This window comes from Pieris brassicae, chromosome Z (genome assembly GCF_905147105.1).
Source record: "Pieris brassicae chromosome Z, ilPieBrab1.1, whole genome shotgun sequence".
Lineage (NCBI taxonomy): Eukaryota > Metazoa > Arthropoda > Insecta > Lepidoptera > Pieridae > Pieris > Pieris brassicae.
Window position 1 is genome coordinate 9,777,631 of NC_059680.1, and position 20,698 is coordinate 9,798,328.

Genomic DNA, 20,698 nt, shown 5'->3' on the forward strand with positions numbered 1-20,698 from the left:
TGCACCTGGTTACAAGGCACGAAGTTAGGCCTGGCTTGAAACCCACGTTCCGAACTATATAAGAGGTGAAGACTGGTCCTCATCTGTCCCAGACCTCAACCCTTTAGACTTCAACTATCGTCAGTTTTAGAGGACATGGCCCCAAACAGCACGGCGAGATTGAGTCTCTTTAACAGATTTTGGAGCAAGCAGTAGCAACATTTCAAATGGAAACTGCGTAAATCCATAGATCGTGGCCAAAAAAATTAACGGCCTCAATAAAAGCCAAAGGTGGCCATTTCGAATAGAATACTTTAGTTTTTTGCTGAGACTTTTATAAATATGTGGGTATAAATTTTAATAATATTGCATTACTTCATTTATAAAAAAGCATTTTCATATGTAATAGAACTTATGACTGGACCAGTTATTGTGTAAATGTTAATGACAGCGAAAATATATGAAACTTTATCACAAACTATTTTAATGAGGAAACTGTTGTCTTGTGCGGAAATTGATTTCCATCTTGATAATATGAGGAAATTATCTTCCCTATACAGGGAAGATTATGCGTTAAATAATTTGTAAGCCATTTAATGAAACACACAATTTATTTGAAAGTATGTATTTACAAGAACAATAAACTATATTATATACAAAATAAGAACACTTATTAAAATATCCTGAGGTGTTAATGTAAAACAAAAGACGAACACAGATCACGCTTCACTCGATAGTGATTTGCCAAACGACTGTATAGCGAATACGATTGAAATTTAAAAACCAATAACTAAGCGTGTATTCGGTGTTTCATCTTACGATTTACGTTGTAACCCGCCTGCCTAACTATTCAATTGAAATCTGTTTATGGCGCCAGCGTTTGTTGATGCCTTATGCTATATGCATGTGCTTACTATATTTGTTTGAGTAACTTCATCTACATTTTCATTCACATTCAGAATAATAGAAACGTCGTAAAAGGTAATTTGCACTTGAATATAATTAAAGGTAATTTTTATATGTGTACAAAACGGCCAGTAAAACGATAGGTTACGGTTAGTTATCACTGTTTTATAGTTTACAATGACGAGTCTTGAATGTCGGGTGTAGCGGGCGGTACTCCGGCGGCGGACATTTTGCGACGCTCATTTCGGGCGCGCGAAACTGGCCGGTAATACTGCTCGCTGCGACGTCGTCAGCGTTCCGGTGGTGGAGCTTCAGTCTCCAGCTCCATCCACAACGAGCTGATCACGCGGGACGCTGTTGACAAGGATTATTTAATTGCGGCCACAAAGATTCCCTTTAAACTGATTGAAATTGTTTGCAGTTATTTTAAAGAGACCACTACTACTAAACAATCATCAACTAGTTAATTCGTACTTGTTATGAACATTACATCGCTTCTGTAAGAAAATTTAATGACTCATTATCATATAGGTATCAGGCATATTTCTTTCTTGTCTTTGTTTTAATGGTCTCTTCCTGTTTTATGTTTTCTGTGCCTAAACGAATCATTTTTCTCCGAAGTCAAATCCAATAGCTGCGCACATTTAATGAACTAACCGATTGGTTATCAGACACATACGTCATATACAAGCATGTAAATGAAAAAACAAGCAAAGAAAGTTTGAACGTCGTAACTGTTTTAAGCAGAGTTACAATTTCGTTGTACGCCAGTTGTTACAACATAACCGGATCCACTACTCGCTATTTTTCTATACAAATACATAAGTTTTAAAGTAGGTGTAAACAAAATGCTACGTTCGCTTCATATTCAAAGTCAAGTGTTAATATTATCCCAGCTACAACTTTGATGTAAGGTTCCACCTGTTGTTCATCTTACCAGTTATAAGATTCTATAATCAAGAAAAAATAAATTACGATTATAATAACAATGAAAAATCACGTTAACCACAGATGAGTTTAGATTTTCTCTTAATTATAAATGGGTTGCTTAAACATAGGTTAGATGAACGTGCAATTGTTTGGCAAAAGAACTCTGACGTGCGTCAGACCAAGGCAAAAGAAAAATTATTAATGAAATAGATGGAAAATCTAAGTCAAAACGACAAAGTAATACATCATTCTAACATTTAATGATAAGTATAGATATTATCAATAAGATTGGACTTGTGGTAAAATTGTTAGCGAAAAGCTAGGAACATCTCTGCACAATTCAAGCTCAATATTAGCTCTTAACGTTCAAGTTCAATTAGTCTTGTGAAACAAAGGCATTCTTATAAAATGGCAACCGAAAACCAGCCTTATTTAAAACACGTGTAAAGGCACTTTTGTATAACTACTAAAGGTATCTTGAAAATGACAACTCTACCTTCAAGAAAACCGATCTTTAACGGCAACGCATGTGTATGTGTGATGTGTAAATTTTAGGACCTTTGATTTTTCTAAATATTAAAGTTTCAGAAATATCCCCAATTACTGTTACAACTACAACTTTTAATCCCGGGGGTAGTTGCATTCAAATCTCCGCTGTACATCAAATATTTTTTCTTTGTTTGTAAAGCATAAGTTGAAATAAAACCAGGACAGCATTACGTTTGAGGGCTACCTATTTGACTGTAAAATAAAAGTTATCCATGAAACTTATAGATCCTTAGGACAGGGGTTGTAGCGTCAGTGTTATCAATATCTGACTAAATTATGAAACATGGACATTCTACTTTAATTCAACTGTGAAAGATCTGTATAGTTACGGTATAGTAGTTACGTGGATGATCGCTGTTTAAAAGTGCAACGTATATCACCATATGTCAGAATATCTGTCCTGAATCCTGATTATTACTAAGAATACTACTACCGTAAGTACAAAGTACACTTTGTACGGCAGCATATCATAAGTTTAAGCCTTATCAATAAATTTGGACAGAGGTAGAGAAAAAGAAAAACATTGTTCGCATGAGCATATTACCTAGGATTTAGATGTTTTTACTGCCTACGTTGGTGCCACATTTCTTTAGTTCTATCTATTATTTATTTAATTGGAAGTATTTTATGTAATGATATTTTAATACTAAAAAAATAAACACTTACAAGATTTTCCTTCGTTCCCATTTGAAGTTTCGGGTGCTTCTTCAATGCAACTTTGCTCGTCCGGGAACTGAACATGCTTCTTGACGTTAGATCGAGATGGCTTTGACAACACAGAAGCTGTAAAAAAATGTGATCCGTAATTACAGCAGTCGTTGAGAACTTTGAACCTAGCGTTAACAAATATCTGATAGGTCACTGGAGGATTGACTGAAAGTCATTTAAGCGCTTATCGGAGACAAAAAATGTCACAAAAAGTAACGACCGAAAATAAAATTACAATAAATTACCATTTTATACTCATATGAATGAATCTCATTGCGATATAATATCAATGCTCAGCAACTTTTAAATGTGTTCGGGTCAGTTCAAGGCCGCATTGAAAAATAGATAAATTCAGGCCGAGTTTTACGCAAATTATCGGTTTCTACAATTTGGCTGTAAATAAAAGTGGTGGATCAAAGATACTACTCAAATAGGAGAAAGTAAAACGAACCGCCCAAAGCAATTAGGTTGTCAATTTAAGGAAATAAACGAACGCCCCGTTGAGAGCTCGGGCGGGCCTATGTGTCACCCAATTTGAAGGGATGTAGTTGCTTTGAAAACTGGGCCGTGAGTTGAAATCAAGCAGTCCGACAGACAATGTTGTAAATTAATTCCTAATTTGACAGCACATGTGTATAATTTTGCCACAACGCCTTGTTTTTGATTTACGATATCAAAATAAATTGTACTTATAACATGTTTCTACGAGGAAATGCTTCGTTTATGAATAATGTATAAAGATAGTGTTATTATAACTAGGGAAATATACTTAATTAGGTTCTTAACACGCTAAGCATAAAGATTTATACCTAAGTATAATATATGCCAAAGCATTAAGCCTAAGTATAATATATGCATTAATATCAATTATATATATGGGCGTACAAGTCATTGCCAATCGGTCCGCTGCTAGGACCATAAGATTATTAAATATTTTGTCGTTTACTATGGACAGTAGACATAGATAGTATTACAGATTACTCTCTTATAATTCTAGAAATAAATTTTGCATAGACGCTTCTGCAAAGTGTTTTATCCCCTTTTCGCGATATTATATAGCCTTATATATTATTTTACAGGCTTATAATAAGGCACTTCTTCCCACGCACTTCATAGAACCAGGTGCTAATTTAGGTACATCCGAACTGTTACGACTTAGGAGCCTTTAAGAGAAGGGGGTCCCAGTAAGTTAAAGGCTGGCAACACACTAGCAAATCTTCTGGTGTTACGGGTGTCCACGGGCGCCGGTAAGCATTTAATTTTTAATTAAACCAGCTTACCACGTTTGCCTCCTGTCTCATAAAAAAAACAATAATAGCAATATATATTAATTTCTATGAATGACTTTCATCTATTAAATTTTGCGTTACCCGTAACTAGAAAGTGAGATTTTGTCATAAATACTACTCAAAAGACATCCCTTTCATACATTTGCTCCAATATCGAAGTAAATCCAAAGAATAATAGATGGATTCTACTTAAGGCAAAACGTACCTTACGGTAACGTACTAAAGTAAAAAATGCTACACAAGATTGTGTAAGCCAAGATAATACGAGTATATGTAACGCTTAATCAGGCAACCATGTGTTATATCTGTGAAGAATTTACGCGTACAGCCCTGAATGTTTTCATAAATCATATACCTACATTTGTTACGTGTCTGAAATAACCCAGATAAAGAATTGTATAAAAACAATATATAACGTCCAAGGTCCTAAAGAATATCAGTAATTCATACGAGTGGTTGCTTTATAAAAAATTGATTGTTTTGTTGTAGGTATTTTACCAATAATATACCAGAAGACCCCTTAAAAGGTTTTAATATTATTATGTAGATTTGTTAAGCTTATGACTAGTTCAACAGATGAAGCGTTGTGTCCTAATACTCCAAAAATTGGCGTTTCAAAAGAGTTGCGGAAACTTTTCTTTTCCTTCCCAGTTCCGGAATGTAGAAAATGTAAATTAAGATTTTACTTTACATTTACTATCTATTTTACTAAATATTGACGTTCATAAGTGTACATAGTAACCAATAGGAATAAATTAACATTTCTATTTGGTTCGGAGGAGATGAAGTTCTTTTGCTCTGTAAAGATCTTTATATTTTTAACGTTACCTATTTCATAGATAATAGTATGTTATTTTATGCCACCAAATAGGAGAGTTCTAATTAGAAATCTAAAGGGCTTACCAACAGATTATTAAATCGCTGAGTGTAACAGACTTTATCGCTAATAAGCGATCCAAAGATATATATTTAATAAATAGGTACAAACACTTCACAACCAAGATAAGCTAAAATTTTATTATTATAATAGTCCCATATCAAAAAGTTAATTAACAGGGAACCGCGGAAAACGTATTAACATTTACATAATATTTAAATTTTTACCCAAAATTTTATCAAATTTCAGTTGGGACCGTAACGACCACGCAGAAATTACACTGAAGTTGTTTTATATATTCGACGAAGTTTGCCGAAAAAATTCCTCATATTTTTTAATGCAAATGTCTGAAATTATTATGTTAATCCATTTTATGTCAGTTTAGTGGTGAAGAATGCGATTTACAACCTTGAAATCAATGCAATAATGCTCTTACGATTAAACAAAAGTCGAAAGTCGGTGAAGGAGCCTGGCATGTCCTAGGGTAAGATACATAGTTGAGAGTTAGCCTTATGTCTGACTCCAATGAAATTCAATAATTATTATAGTCACTATCCTCGTTTAGTCCATAGATAGTGCCTTTATATCCGTTAATTGAACACAAGCAACGGTAAATAACTGACAAATTGATGAGGGGCGACGTCACAATGTTTGGCCAGAAACGTTAGCAAACAACGCCGTTGAGATGAATTCCCTTCTACTCTTTTGTCTCTCTGTTAATTACTTCATAAATAAGCCTTAGCTAGAAAGGACTTGGATGGGAATTTTCCATTCCCATTGGCAAGCACAAGTATTAACTAGGAAGCCCATTAGTGCGTGTGACCGAGGTTGTGTTTAAATCCCAGTACACTAATCAGTTTCCGTCAGTGCGAAATTAACACTTGTTTATAAGGGGAGACATCGTAAGGACATTGACATGTCTAAAACCCCGAAATCAACCTTATAAGGCCGAAACACATAGAATCTGAGACCAACACGTTTAGTGTTGGGTTAGGGTTAGGGTTCTCTCTAATGAGATTTACAACTGTTGTATAAAGATAAAAGTTATGATTATTATATTCGAGTACATAGGTAACGATGCAATTATTATAAATAATACATATAATGTGTCACATATACATAAATATAATCGCTTTCATACTTAAGGCATCAGGCCAACAGGCATCGTTAAAGTCAATGGCAAGCGGCCGGATGAGATGTCGTTGATCACTTCGAAAATTGGACGTGTTTTGCTATGGGATGTTACTGTATGGACACGTTAGCCCCGTCTACCTCGGGCAAGTAGAAAAGCTGGGGCGGCCGTTGAGCTGGCAGAAAATAATAAACGGCTCAAATATAAGAGTCTTTCGTCCAACTTTGATTTTGTTCTTTGGAGTAGAGACTCTTGGGCCGCGGGGTTCAAATGCACAGGCGCTCATTAAAGATTTAAGTTGGCGCCTGGTAGATAGCACCGGTGACCCCAGAGCTGGTGCTTTCCTCGCTTAACGAACTATACAGCGAGGATATGCTACCAGTGTTAAAGGTACATTGCCACAGCGTACATTATTTTATTGTCATAACAGTGATTAAATTATTCTGTACATTGTCTCATTGTAATATATCCCATTCTGAATTATTTATACTCATAACTCATAGGTATAACACAAAGTTTATTTAGACTTGTGTAAATAATATATAAAAAATACAATATATTGAGTCATGCATTAATTCTAGTAGGTACTCCGACAGCAAGAAATATAAATTTCAATGCGACGTTTCCCATTCAATGAACCCCTATTCCAATTGTCCGAAATGGTTTAATTAAACTGTCTTAGTGGTTTGACAAATGCTAATCTATTAATCTTTCAATGATGCCATATAACTATTATTTACTCTAGTTACATTGTTATTTAGTTAGTTATTCATAAACTTATATATTACACTAAGCCTCGATAGAATTTGAATAATATACAATTTCAAATTCATTTTAATTAAATAGTTAATTATTATGAACGTCATTAAGAAGAAAGTTTAAATTTACATTTAGGTGAGAATAACTGGCAAGAAACAATCTTTTTCATTGCCAAGTTTTGTTGTACAAAGAAATTATAAAGAACTGTTGTGATCACTTTGCAATAAACGTGATAAAATGAAACTAGAACTCATTGATGAGTAAAGTATTTGTCTCTTCAATTCTTAACTTTGATTTATGGAGTAATCATTGTACTAAATAAATCTCGATTATTGCATTGCATTTATTTCACCCAGTTCATCAGGATTACGCTCTTTAGGCCAATAGACTAGATGAAGTGAGTTTTATTCAAAATTCGTACAAAGACCATAAATGTATTTAAGTATTATTTGACAGGACTCATGTCTATGTCTCGATTCCGAATCCTTACAGAAGACTTAAAAGTATTTACTATAAAAAAATACAAGTGTATCAGAGGTGGGCAGGTGAAAGAGAATCTGCCATGATCTTTCAATGCTGGGAATCTCCATTCGTAATGTTATCAATCGAAAAATTACGGGTGTTAACGATGAAGTCACTCGACCAAAAATGGAGGTCGGCGGACCATATAGGACACATGGCTAAGGCCCGTTGGACCCGAAGGCTCCTTGATGGAGCGATGACATCACAAAACATGCACGCTGCAAATGCATGCAAAATGCGCATTACCGGTCGAGTTGGAGAAAATGGATGGCCGTCCAAAGATTAACCAAGAAGTTTTGCTCATGATGATTATGATGATGGAAATCATTATCACAGGTCTTTGTTAGGAACTTCAATATTAGATGAAGTAATTTTTAAATCAATAATTAATTTCAGAATTGGCACTTCAAGTGCGGCTTGGAATGTAGACCAATCGATAAATTAGCCTACATTTCGCAACAAAAGTGTACTCGACCCCTTAATCATCCCATCACTTACGCTCACATGAATAAAGATTAATCATGATAATCATATCCTTATAACGTGTTATATTTTTAAAATATTTAAAATCAGATAGATTTTGAATCTAAATGCGATGTGTGATACTGCACCAAAAAAAAAATCAATGGCGCTACAACCTTTTTTTTAGGTCTGGGCCTCAGATTTCTGTATCTGTTTCATGATCGTTTGTGAATTGATATGCAAGTAGGTGATCAGCCTTCTGGGCCTGACACACACCGTCGACTTTTTTTTTTGGGTCTAAGGCAAGTCTGTTTCCTCGCGATGTTTTCCTTCACCGTTCGAGCTAATGTTAAATGCGCACATAGAAATAAAATCCATTGGTGCACAGCCGGGGATCGAACCTACGCCCTTAGGGATGAGAGTCGCACGCTGAAGCCACTAGGCCGACACTGCGCCAAACCTGAATAAATAATATTTTACTATGTTCTATTCCATATATAACTTCCCCCATAATACCCTAATATTGGGTCGGTCCCTCAGAGACAAATACATCCGCCATCTATTGACTGTGCGTGGATATGAAATCGTTTTGCTACATTAAATTCTTTATGGGTTATTTTTTAAATAAACACAATAAGCTCAGGCAGGTTAAGTATAGCTCAATAATTGGCATTTTACCCCCAAGAATCTATCTCATAACGCTATTCTTGAATAATAATTAGATTGCGTAGGTACGCCTATTATCTGCTTATAATAATTCTGCTATTAAAATATTTTCGTTCATCGCAATATATTTTTTCGCAATAGTCTAACATACTACATACATACATACTGGTTTATTGCTTTGCTTATGCTATTAGCCGGGATCAGATATCGATTAGATAAACGGTAAAGACAATTATACGGCAAAAGGACGCTTTGTCTATTAACTATAAATAACAAACAAAGCATTTACCCTCTGACCGCTGGTTACAATACAAATAACAAATTTGAAAACAAAAAAACAATTGATAACTTTTTAGCAACCAGTTTTATGGTCAGGTTGTCCTCGGACATAGGCCTCCTCTATTTTAGCCCATTCTACTCTGTCCTGGGCTAGCCTACTCCATCTTGTCGGCGGGCTGTCCATCTGTCTATCTACTTATTTGACATCCTTTTCTTTTACATTCTGTTAGATACCATTCTCATTTTTACTTTTCATTATGTGCCTTATCATTTGTAATAACTTTAAAAATTCGGATTTAAACAAACTCGGCTGGGTTTGAGCTCGGGTTGGATGTGAACTTAGCATTTCTCGTATTTGTTAAATCCGCAATCTCGTAGTTTGTAGAATATGATCTAAGGATTTTACCTACCAGACTGCTAGATTTGTAACAGAAAAGAGAGAATTTTGTGTACTCCTAATCCACCAAAGCGAATAGGGAGCGATGCTTGATTCCAAAAATCGGTTCCCCTAAGAGGTATTATATTTCTATATATATATATTTGGGTATAAGGTATACATTTTTTGTGTTGAGACCTCCGTGTCCAAATTCTCACCATGGAGATTTATTTTATCAAAACTTGAAATATGAAAATGTTTAGAAAATGAAAAACGGCTTGATTGAGGAATTTGCTAATACTTTTATTATTTTTCAAAGTAATCTCCGTTCCTCTCTACATATCGTCGCATTCGATGGAACCACTGTGAAAAGCAGTGGGCTTGCCGTTGCTCTTACGTTTTCACCGCATCTTCAGGGTTCATAAAGCGAATGCCTCGAATTTTATCTTCTATCTTTTTTTTCTTCTTATTTTTAGTTCTTGGGAATAAATGAAAGTCGCAGGGCGCCGGGTCAGGACTGTATGGCGGATGACTCATTATCTCGACATCTGCCATAATCAAATTTTCACCAGTCCATGCGAAGGTGTTTCTGGTTGTCGGTTAAAGTACGGAGAATCCATCTGGTGCTGACGCCAAATTGTTCGTGTAATATTTTTTGAACTTATGGACTCATTATTGACTCATACCAATACCTAGGCTTGCCCGTATCTGCTGATAGGGCTCTCTTATCTTATTCCATCATGCGTCGCACAGGTGATGTTATCTTCAGTAGTGAGATTGCTACGTCCACGCTTAAACTCATTAAACCAACTGTAAATAGTGGCACGAGATGGGGTTTCATTAAGAAATGCTAATCCCAGCCTAGTTTAGTTGTTGAGTAAGCCCACAACGAAAGTCATAATAAATCATTGACCGAAAATTTTCTCGCGTTAGGTTTATTTTCACGTGTAACAAGAGTTTTAGATTTTCCGCCAATTCACAAAAACAAATGACAAATGAATGCAATATACTACATTAGATTACCAAAGAGTGCTAGGCTAGGAATTAAAAAAAAAGTTTTTATTAGCAATGTTTCTAACTGGGCCGTTCTAAACATTTTCAGTGTTACCCACGTATTTGGTAAATTATATTCGTATCGGCACATATTTCATGTAATAAATATATAAAAAGTCTTAAAATATATTTTATCATCATACGATCCCTCTGAAACATACATTATCTGTTCTGGAAAATCAGGAAAAATACACAAAGGAAATCCATTAAGAGTTAGGAATCAGCGAAGAAAAATAATAATGAATAAAAAGCATTATTTCGGTAACAATATCGGGTGTATGACAAGGTGAAGTTTCCGAAATCTGAGCGGTATCAGCTTAAAATTAATTGTTTATTCGAAAAGCGGTGTTTATCAAAACAAGCAGCATTAACGGTAATCCTTAGAAACAATTATTTTCTTCCACTACATAATACCTTTATAGTCTAAAAATATTTGTAATAATATAAATTACAGACTTATTTTCACTGTTTTTTTTAATTTAACATGGCCTTCTAAGTTAATTGATTTTCGTGTTTTTATACCGTGATTATCAAATTTAGAAAACAAAAACTTACTAATTGCTCTAGATGGTGCTTCAGAAAACTCTTCAGGGTCACATCGACTGAGCAGTGGCCTTGGGGCGGATCGTCTACGGCCACTAGGAGCGGAACTCGTAGTTGTAGTTTGAGGAGGTTGTGCAATGTACTGAACTCCAGCTAGCTTTAATAAAAAAAAATGTTTACATGTATGCATATTATTAACAAAATAATTTCAGTTTAATAAATATTGAATAGAATTCTATAAATATATTTTTAATATTTATTTTAGTATATAAGTAGTTAAAGACAAAATATTGAAAACATCGAAGTAAATTGATTGTTTGCCAATTTCCCAATTAAAAATTTAAATGTCGAATGGATTTAATACATGATATTTTTTCGAATTCTGGTTTCTATGCAATAAATATAAAGATACTAAATATACATGGATATAGTAGGTAGCAAATAAGTAATGCCAATGTTCGATTAAATATTCTATGTGTGGTTTTACGTATATAATTGTTGACATACGTCATACATACATAAACTTAATTGATATAATACAAAAATTCAGGAGGATTTATTCAAACTCATATTTTTGTAGTGACACCTACAATCACTATAATGACTTATTCCATTCGCTAAATGTTTAGACAACTACTGAACCTTAACCACTGGTCCTTCGGGCCGGACTGGGTGATAAACGATCCTACCTTTAGGTCAGTGGAAGAGTAACACCTTCCTTCCTCGATCTTTGTTGGTTTCATTCATATATTGGCACATCTAGAGATTGTTAATTTAGAAGGAAAATATATAGATTTTAGAAGCCGTCTATGTCAATTAGTAAAAGTATTCACCTACTAAAAGTAATTTGTACGCTACTCTCATACATGAATTTACAATTCTTCATAATATTGTGAGTTCAATTTATGATGACGGATTATTAATACGAGACGAAATACGAGAGTGAAATTAGAAAATCGTCAATCGAAAATATTTGTTCCACGTCAGGTACATATAGACTTTAGTGAACCCGACTGGCAATGCAAATATTAATTTTATGCTAATGTCAAACATGTCACACGGAGACTCGATTTTTGAGTTTCAGTCTAAACGATCACATAAGCTTATCAAAGCATTGAATGTATTTTGAAATAAATAAGCATATAGTTTGCCAATGATGTCCTCAGAACCGCTCCAGTATGAAAACTAATTAGACAGTCTTATAGATGTTCATATAAGCTTAGTAACATATTTGCGAGCCATCTGGAATTTTGTGTTTTTTTGCTGTCACTTAACATATGTGCCCTCTTTCAATTTGCCCCCGATTCTATAAAAAACAATCAGTTACAGTAGAACTTAGAACAAGTGATAATTTTAATGAGATTTATCTTTTAGTAGAACACATTAACATTCGTTTTTTAACAGATTATTTCAAATTAGATAATATAATTTCATTTCACGTCATTCTGTCAATTTCAAGTTTTGACTATTGCTGAGCGGGAATTTCAAATTCTAATTGGAGAATATAACATATATTTTTGTTAGTTTCATATACGGCTAATATGATATGAAACATAAGACTTTATTAATAATTTGTGGGCCAATGCAGCAAAATTTTCGATATTTGTACTGCAGAAGCAGGCTATTGTAGCAAGTTGGGACTAATCTCCAGGGAAGTCAGAATTAGTTTTACGAGTTGACTTTTGCAAGTAATTATTTTATTTAAGAAACAAGAAACGCCTTACCATCAACCAATTCCTTAGCTAAGTACACACGTTTTTAATAAACGTATTCTAAAGATATCTTCAAATAAACTTACTTGTAAGTTGAAACTCTAAAGTTAATTCAATAAACCTTGTGCTTTGTACATATTATTTAAAAATATAATATTTGTTTGTGATAAAATATAATATGTGCCATAAGGCACAAGGTGTAATTTATTTATTTATACTTTGTTACCATAATATTAGATACCATATTATTAGTTACGTAATTATACAGATAAAAAACAAAAAGTAAGGAGGTTACATAAGTTATTAGGCAACTGGCGGCCTTATCGCTAACAAGTGATTTCTTCCATGCAACCCTTATATGGGACAATAAAAAGAAGAAACAACTACAAAGGGTACAAGAAGTGCATAATTAATTAGCAAAAAAAAACTCAAAATAACATGCAACTATAACTAAAATTAAATCCAAAGAAAAATATAAATAATAATATTTATAAGCTCTGCTAAAGGTTAATTAACTCACAATTAATATATACATAAGTAGTAGCTAATTACGAGGCAGAAGAAAAATGGTCAAAAAGAAGATTTTTAAATAAATTTAGAGACTGAGCTCGTCTGATATCAATTGGTAAGGAATTCCTTAGTAGAATACTTTGCACAGTGAAGGAGTGATATTAATCAGTCTTATGAATAGGAGTTTCCAGAATTAGATTATCTAAGGAACGCAAATAAAAACTACCGCCAGAGAAGAACATGAAATTGTGTTTTAAGTAACTAGGAGTTTTAGGATTAAAAAGAACATTATAGAGAAGTTGTAAAATGTCAATCTTACGCTGCAATCTACAACTAAGTTGTACATATTTGGAAATTCAAAAATCGGGACCTGCATTGATTGATCTCCGATAGGATAACAGGGCATGCTTTTAGGTTGATAGCCACGTCAAAAACATATAATGTTGATTGATTAGCATGTCAGTGGCGATCAAAGGAGCTTACTATTAATGGCTTAGACCACTGGCCGTATTGTCAAAACGTAGCATGCAATTTCAGCTATTGTGAGTTACTACAATGACGGGGACTTCGTGTGACCATCAACCGATATCGTTTTATAAAACACGTTTCTTTTGAGCATTATCTTCAAATTGATATTGTCTTTAAGCTATACTATCTTTTGTTTTTATAAACAAATGACGTTTGTTATAGATGAGCTTTTCGAAAAAGTGATTACAATTAGTGACCTTAGCCAATTAATTCGCTGGCATAGGTGTTCCCCAACAAAGAACCTTAAATACATTTAACCGCAAAAGTCAATTTCGATGTAGTTCCTTGGAAAAATTTAGTGGCATTACAAACTTTTGAGGTCTGGCCATCAGATTTCTGTACCTATTTTATAATCATTTTGTCAATCTAAGAGGCAAATATGTGAGCAGCCTGCTGTGCATGATACACGCCTTCCACTTTATTGATAATTATTTGTCGACCGTCGAAATTCGATTGGTGCATAGCCGGGGATCAAACCTACGATCTCAAGGAAGATAGTCGCACGCTGAAGCCACTAGGCCAACACTGCTTTAAAATTCGGTTTATGTGTCACCAAAAGTGAACATTAAAATTGTTATAAAAGTTACGGTGTAAGCTGGTCTGCATTTAAATAACAGCAGTGCTTTTGAATTGTATAAATTAAACAAACAGGTTTCCAGTCTGATAAACGTTGTTTTGATATGGACAATAAGTTCCGATAATAGATACTTTTATAACTATCATTTTCTTTGAAGCAGAATGTAATCAATGCGCCTTTCACGGATTTACCGCATCTTCATTCAAAATCAAACATTTCCCGATCCGATCCAATCCAAACGCTATATTAGATTCTACAGAATTATAAAGTTTAATATTCTTCATTGGGATGATAAATATAGGAGCAAATAAGTCTCAGCTTGTGATCATTTAGATAGAAGGAATTGGGTATTCTCGTGGAAATAAGTCTATGCATTATGACGTAATCTAGGGGTTGGAACTATCGCGCGTAATAAACTTTCCTCAATCTACACTTAACAGATATCGAGACGAAGTTGGTCAGTACTTAATTAATTCCTTTGGCTATAACAGTATCTGAAATTAGAATACTGAAACTACAAGTTTTTGGCGGTTTGAACGACACACATTAATCTTAAAAACTGAGATACAAAGTAAAAAAAAATAATATAAAATATTATTACACTGCTCGTAAAAGAATTAAAATTGAGTGTAAATGTTAAAAAAATAATACAGTAAAGGATGTTGCTGTCAAGCAAGAGGTAAGTAATTTTAATTTAATTAAAAAATGTTTTTGTCTGTAGCCGTACTTTATCGATTGGCTGATCCAATTAATTGTTATGGCAGAGCAATATTTGCCTAAGGGCAAAGTGTGACATTCTCTGTCCTAAGGTTACCAGGGATTCCCAGGAAGTAATGGATTTTTATGATCGTAATTAATACTTCCTCTGTTCCGTAGAAGTATCCGACAGTGCATATGTGCTGATGGCGTTAATAAATTGCGCAAACAGCAAACTGCCCTGAATCCTGACCCTGCAGTGGATAGAGACACATTGGATCTCTCTGCAATGATGCTGCCGACGAGCTTGCGGGAAGTGGCTCCGGAATGATGCCCGCTGGCCCGTATCCGCTCCTCCCCTTGCCCTTATCGCTAGTGCAAACCTGGATTCGACAGAGATCTGCTGAGAAGAGCTAAGAATCCAACATGAGCGATGGTCAAAATGGTTTTACCAGCAATTAACCCGCAATCGACAAAGCGACTTCTAATCTTAAATAGGACTAATTTCAAAACAATGATAAGGACAATCACGAGCCATTGTCTCCTTAATAAACATGTTTTTGTCCTAGGTGTGACAGACAGCCCCATGTGCAAAGCCTGTTTCAGCGCAGAAGAATTAGAAGGAACCCACGTAGTCCTGAAACGCGAGGCTGTGGCTGAACTACGTGCAGAAATCCGCGGAGTAGTGAGGTCACTCCAGGAAGCTTGTGAAGAGCCCAGAAGACTTCTGTGCTTCTAGAAGGAGCTAGGCTGGCTTAATTAGCGAGGACTTTACGCACAACGGACCGAGTATGAGACTAAGTGCGGAAACTAAGTCCACCAATCATAACCATAATACTTGCTGGTAAAGGAAAGCTCCATGAGGAATGTTAGATCCATCTAATCGGCATCAAAAAGTAATGAAATGTGTCTTTCCCATATTCTTTAGGCGTTTATAGGTCTTCATGTTATGTATTTTTTAACGTAAGCTGTTTTAAACGCAACGTAAGCGTTTTATGTAAAAGCGAAGGGATTCAATATCAATTATGTGGCCTTATTTTTTTACAAAATGTTTTAATTCTCCTATAATTTGGCACTGATTAAAGTTCCAGCTTTAAATACACTGTTCAATTGATGCCGACTTTAATTATATTCCACTAACTTCGGGTCGGTAATTCACAGGAGCTTTGTATGGATATTTTGTCTAGTTGACTTTTTCTCGAAAAACTAAATTATCATAAAAACATTATTTGCAGACTACATGTTGTGCTGCTACTTCTAGTAAAATGTGGAAATGGACAGGACACATTATGAGAGAAGACAAAAATAAATAGACGAAAAAGCGACGGAATGGCTTCCTGGCTATGACAAAAGAGAACCAGGAAGACAATATAAAAAGATGGGACGGTGATATAAATATAATAGCTAACACTAACACCGAGACGAGTGGAAGCTCATAGAGGAGGCCTATGTCCAATGACAAGCTGTAAAACTGAAATTAGATTACCGATTAATTGTTAATGTGCATAGAACTTCACGTACTAAGATAAGTATTTTATAGCCCAAGCAAAGAAGCCCTTTATTATTATACATTTTTTGCAGATTTCTAACGTTGACTACTATCGAAAAAAAGAATACAAATGTTTAGTTAGGAGTTCTGAAGTTAGGCACTTATGCAACCTGCAACGAAAGTCGATCGTCGATTGTTAATTACATCGGAAAAACGGAAGTTCTAAGGATACAAATAATTGAGATGGTTTACACGAATAAAAATGTCAGGAGAAATATCGTAACGCATTGGTTGGTGGTCATAGTTGTCGGTGCGAATAGAGAGTTAAACGTAAGAAGAAACGGAATGTTATTGGTCAAGAGCGTGTCTTGTCTCTACCTATATTCTGTTTGAGCAAGAGTTCAATATTATTATATTACATATATATTCTGACAATTATTTGTATACGAATTAAAGAACCTAAGAAAAAGCATACCGTAGTGCCAATACAGTGTTTTCTGAACGATTGCCGTTGTTATCTTCTGGCAAATAATGTATATCTTAAATAAGATCTTTGCAAGGAAATATGTGTAGATTTAAAACTATTTTTATATTATGATTACCAAATCCATTACACAGAAATAACATAACAATAATCTTAATCAAGCCATTCACAAAAACACATAATTGTTAATCAAAGAATTAGGAAATCCCATAATAATGATAATAAAAGTCTTGAAAGCAAGCTTTATTTATTAAAAGAACCTTTACAATGGCCGGACAGGTATAGGATTTGAATTGGAATTTTGAACCATTTATCTGCTCTTCACCTTAGCATATTAAATTCGTACCGTACACAATAGTAAGTATTAAGTGATATGATGAATAAAATTTGATTATGTATGGAAAAGAAAACGTCTCACGCAAATAGAAATCGGCGGGAAAGTACGAACAGGTAGGTGACGAGTAGAGCCTACAAACTAAACATAAATTCAATTAATACAAACAAGATTTGTGTGTATTTTTGAATATTGTATAAATTTGTATTTTGTAAGACGAGTATTGGATGAATTTAATATACTTTCTTATAATACATGAGTCATGTCTCATTCCGAACTAAAAGGTAATACGTAGTCGGCCCCGTAGTTCTGTCATAAATAATGATAAAAAAGTACTGATCAGTTTTTAATATACGAATTTAAAGTACATTAATTAAGAAATGAAGGAAATATCAAAAAAAATTATTAATACAGGCCCTTAAGCGCCGCAACCAGGCCGTCTATCGCAGCAAGAATTATATTCATGTCGTTTTCAGCGGCTGCTCTTTTTAAAGATGACTTCAGGCTCTCCAAATTTTTGACTACTTCTGATGTTCTTGTGGAGCATGGCCAGCCAGTTATTTATTTTTCCTCAACACTCGAGACTTCCACTTTGTTTTTTTTTAACACAATCGTCAAACATTCAACAATAGAACAAAACATTTTTTTTATAAAAACATGTCCGAAATTTTAAAATAATGTGCCAGTTACATAACTTTGGGACCAACTACGTAATTTAAAAGTGCCTGCCTAAAATAGATCTATAATGTATAGTGGCAGGTGCAGTGAGGTGAGAGGGTCAGAGGGAGAGTTCTTCCTCTATCTTAAAGAAGGATTCTCGACCAGTCTAACCACTTACTGGTCCGTAGGCTCCGGCTATGGGTAATAAGTTGTATATATTCTTAGTGGTTGGAATAACTTCAGTGATCGTAGGTGTCGGTACAAATGTATGCAACTTTTGTTTATTACAAACATATATCTCTATGGTGATGTCATAGAACTTTGACTCACCCTATCGGAATAGTCGAACGACGCGGTCCCTCGCCCATCAATGTACTCTTGAAACTGCGATATGACGCACACCAACGCATATATCTGTAAACAAACATAAAATATCAAACTATATTATACGTATAATTTACTCGTCTAGGAATGTAATACGCAAGAACGAAAAGCTAATAAACTTTCCCGAAAACTGTTTTATAACGCACTGTGGTGTTGACACAAGAACGATGTTGTGTGCTTCTTACGACCTTAAGGCAGGAGCTTCAGCCAGTCACACTGACTGAAATGCCCCTGAACTGTAATGACACTGAATAAGACTATCTATAAGCACTCACTACCCAAAGGGCCATGGTTTTTCATATCAAAGTAACGCGCTTTATCCTTTAATATACCTACGTGGAGTGATAATATAAAGTAATTGTACATTTTAAAGCTGTTTCGGGAGCTATATTTGCAATTAGTAATTTACTGGAGTTAGGTATGCATAAAACTGTATTTGTAAGACCGTGTAATTTTATATAAACTACCGTTAATATAGCTCGCAGCCATTGGTTTTTGTAGAACTAACTAATTCGATACGAAAATATTTCTCTTATATTTTTTTTAGTTCGGATTCGTATTTCTATTGGAAATGTTATTTGTTATTAATGATTTAATATGTTACTAGAAGAAAATTACATGACGATTGTGGTCTCTATAATTTACTGATCTAAAATTGTTGTTATCATCTAAAAAAAAAATAATCACTGAAGATTTTGCTAAGCGCAAAACTTGAAGATGGCTGAACTAATTTGAGGTTTTGTTATGTTTAATCTTAGACTCTGCGTTGGTTTTTATGGAGAGAGAAATTATAAAATTTAGTTTTATTTAGTACTGATGTTTCTGTTCCGAAAAATCAAACAGTCTCTATTGTCTAGTATAGCAAAATGTTCCATGTTGGTATGTAACTACTTAAAAGGTAGACTAATAAAATTTGATATTCAGGCGAAACAAAGTTCGCGGAGGCAGCTAGTTAAAAATAAAATTAATTAATTGACAAATTATAATTACAAACTAACGAGAGCATATTTGTGTTAAAAAAATTAAATTTTCATAATTTTCCTGCATTCATTAAAATCTGAACTCAATCAACAAGTTTTAAAATTTACATTAAATACGTAATATTTTTTTTATAGAAGTACAACTACGACTATGAGTGTAAATTATGCGGAATAATATTATATTTTTCTTCACAAGTTTTTAGTTTAACAGTCTATCTTTAATTAAGTTAAAATTTTCGGCAATAATAAACAATTATAATTTTCATGTTGCCTATTATTTTAATAACGACATAAGTGCACTGTATTATATGATTAAATACACTTTTTACAATTAAAACGCGTTTAATATATCATAAATCTAAAAAAAATGTTTTGTGTGAAAGAGTACATACACGCTGACAGCATAAAATAATTTTCTAATAGTGCGGAGTGCATTTGCAAACATTTTGAACTAGTATTATTTTTTTAATACAAATAGAATTCGTTTTTATATCACCTAAATAGAAAACGTACTTGACTTTCATGGTGATACTCAATATTCTTTTCAAACTACAATGTCAAGTCTAAGAATTGCCCTTGTTCATACAAAGTTTCGATAACTAGATCTCTCCAGAAACAGCACACGTTGAGCTCAGAATTTAATTTAAAGTCCGATATTGTGAAGTTTAAGCATCCTTACAAGTTTAGGCGTCAAATATATCGGGTTTAAAGCATCCATACTAAAATATTCCCGTATTAAACTGTGATAAATTATTTTTGACCGTATGGAAATGTAAATATAAATATTTATTATTTAGTAATTGAGATGCATATTGTAAAACTACAGGAGGGCGTATCCCTGAAATAAATGGCCGTGATAAGGGGGCCGCTAGTTATTAAGTTGGGATAAAGTCTAGGTCATAGTAAGTATGAACGTGTAATAAAATCTCTTTCGCTATACTATTTGTATCTGGCTGGTTTTAAAGTTTAAAGAATATAATTCCAAATTAGAATTAGGAAAATGTGTGATTTTTATTTATTTTTCGTACTGTCAAGATGAGTGAATCTAATGAAATTCGATACATTTTAAAATTTTACTACAAAAAAAGTAAAAACGCAGCGCAAGCCGCGCAAAAAATTTTGGCTGCATTTTTTAATTTGGTTTAAGCGTTTTCAATCCGGAAATTTTGATGTCAAACGTCGCTCTGGTTGCAATATTACGGATAAAATGTATGCCAGTTTTGTAAAAGTGGAGCACGATCGGCATATCAGTAGTAACGACGTAGCTGAAGTACTGGGAATTGGCGCCAAAATACTTTTAGCGCATTTGAAAAA

General features: G+C 34.1%; 1 protein-coding gene across 2 annotated transcripts in view; it reads right to left on the minus strand.

Annotated features, from left to right (window-relative positions):
* Positions 1-661: 661 nt before the first annotated feature.
* The window catches only part of LOC123718702, a 57,677-nt gene continuing 37,640 nt past the window's right edge, over positions 662-20,698 (minus strand). For both annotated transcript variants that reach the window (XM_045675427.1, XM_045675425.1), the window contains exons 7-10: positions 18,351-18,434; positions 11,043-11,187; positions 3,031-3,147; positions 662-1,239 (exon numbers count right to left, since the gene is read on the minus strand). In XM_045675427.1, coding sequence (XP_045531383.1) covers positions 1,175-1,239; positions 3,031-3,147; positions 11,043-11,187; positions 18,351-18,434 — 411 coding nt within the window. In that variant the 3' untranslated portion in view covers positions 662-1,174. The remainder of the gene's footprint in view (positions 1,240-3,030; positions 3,148-11,042; positions 11,188-18,350; positions 18,435-20,698) is intronic.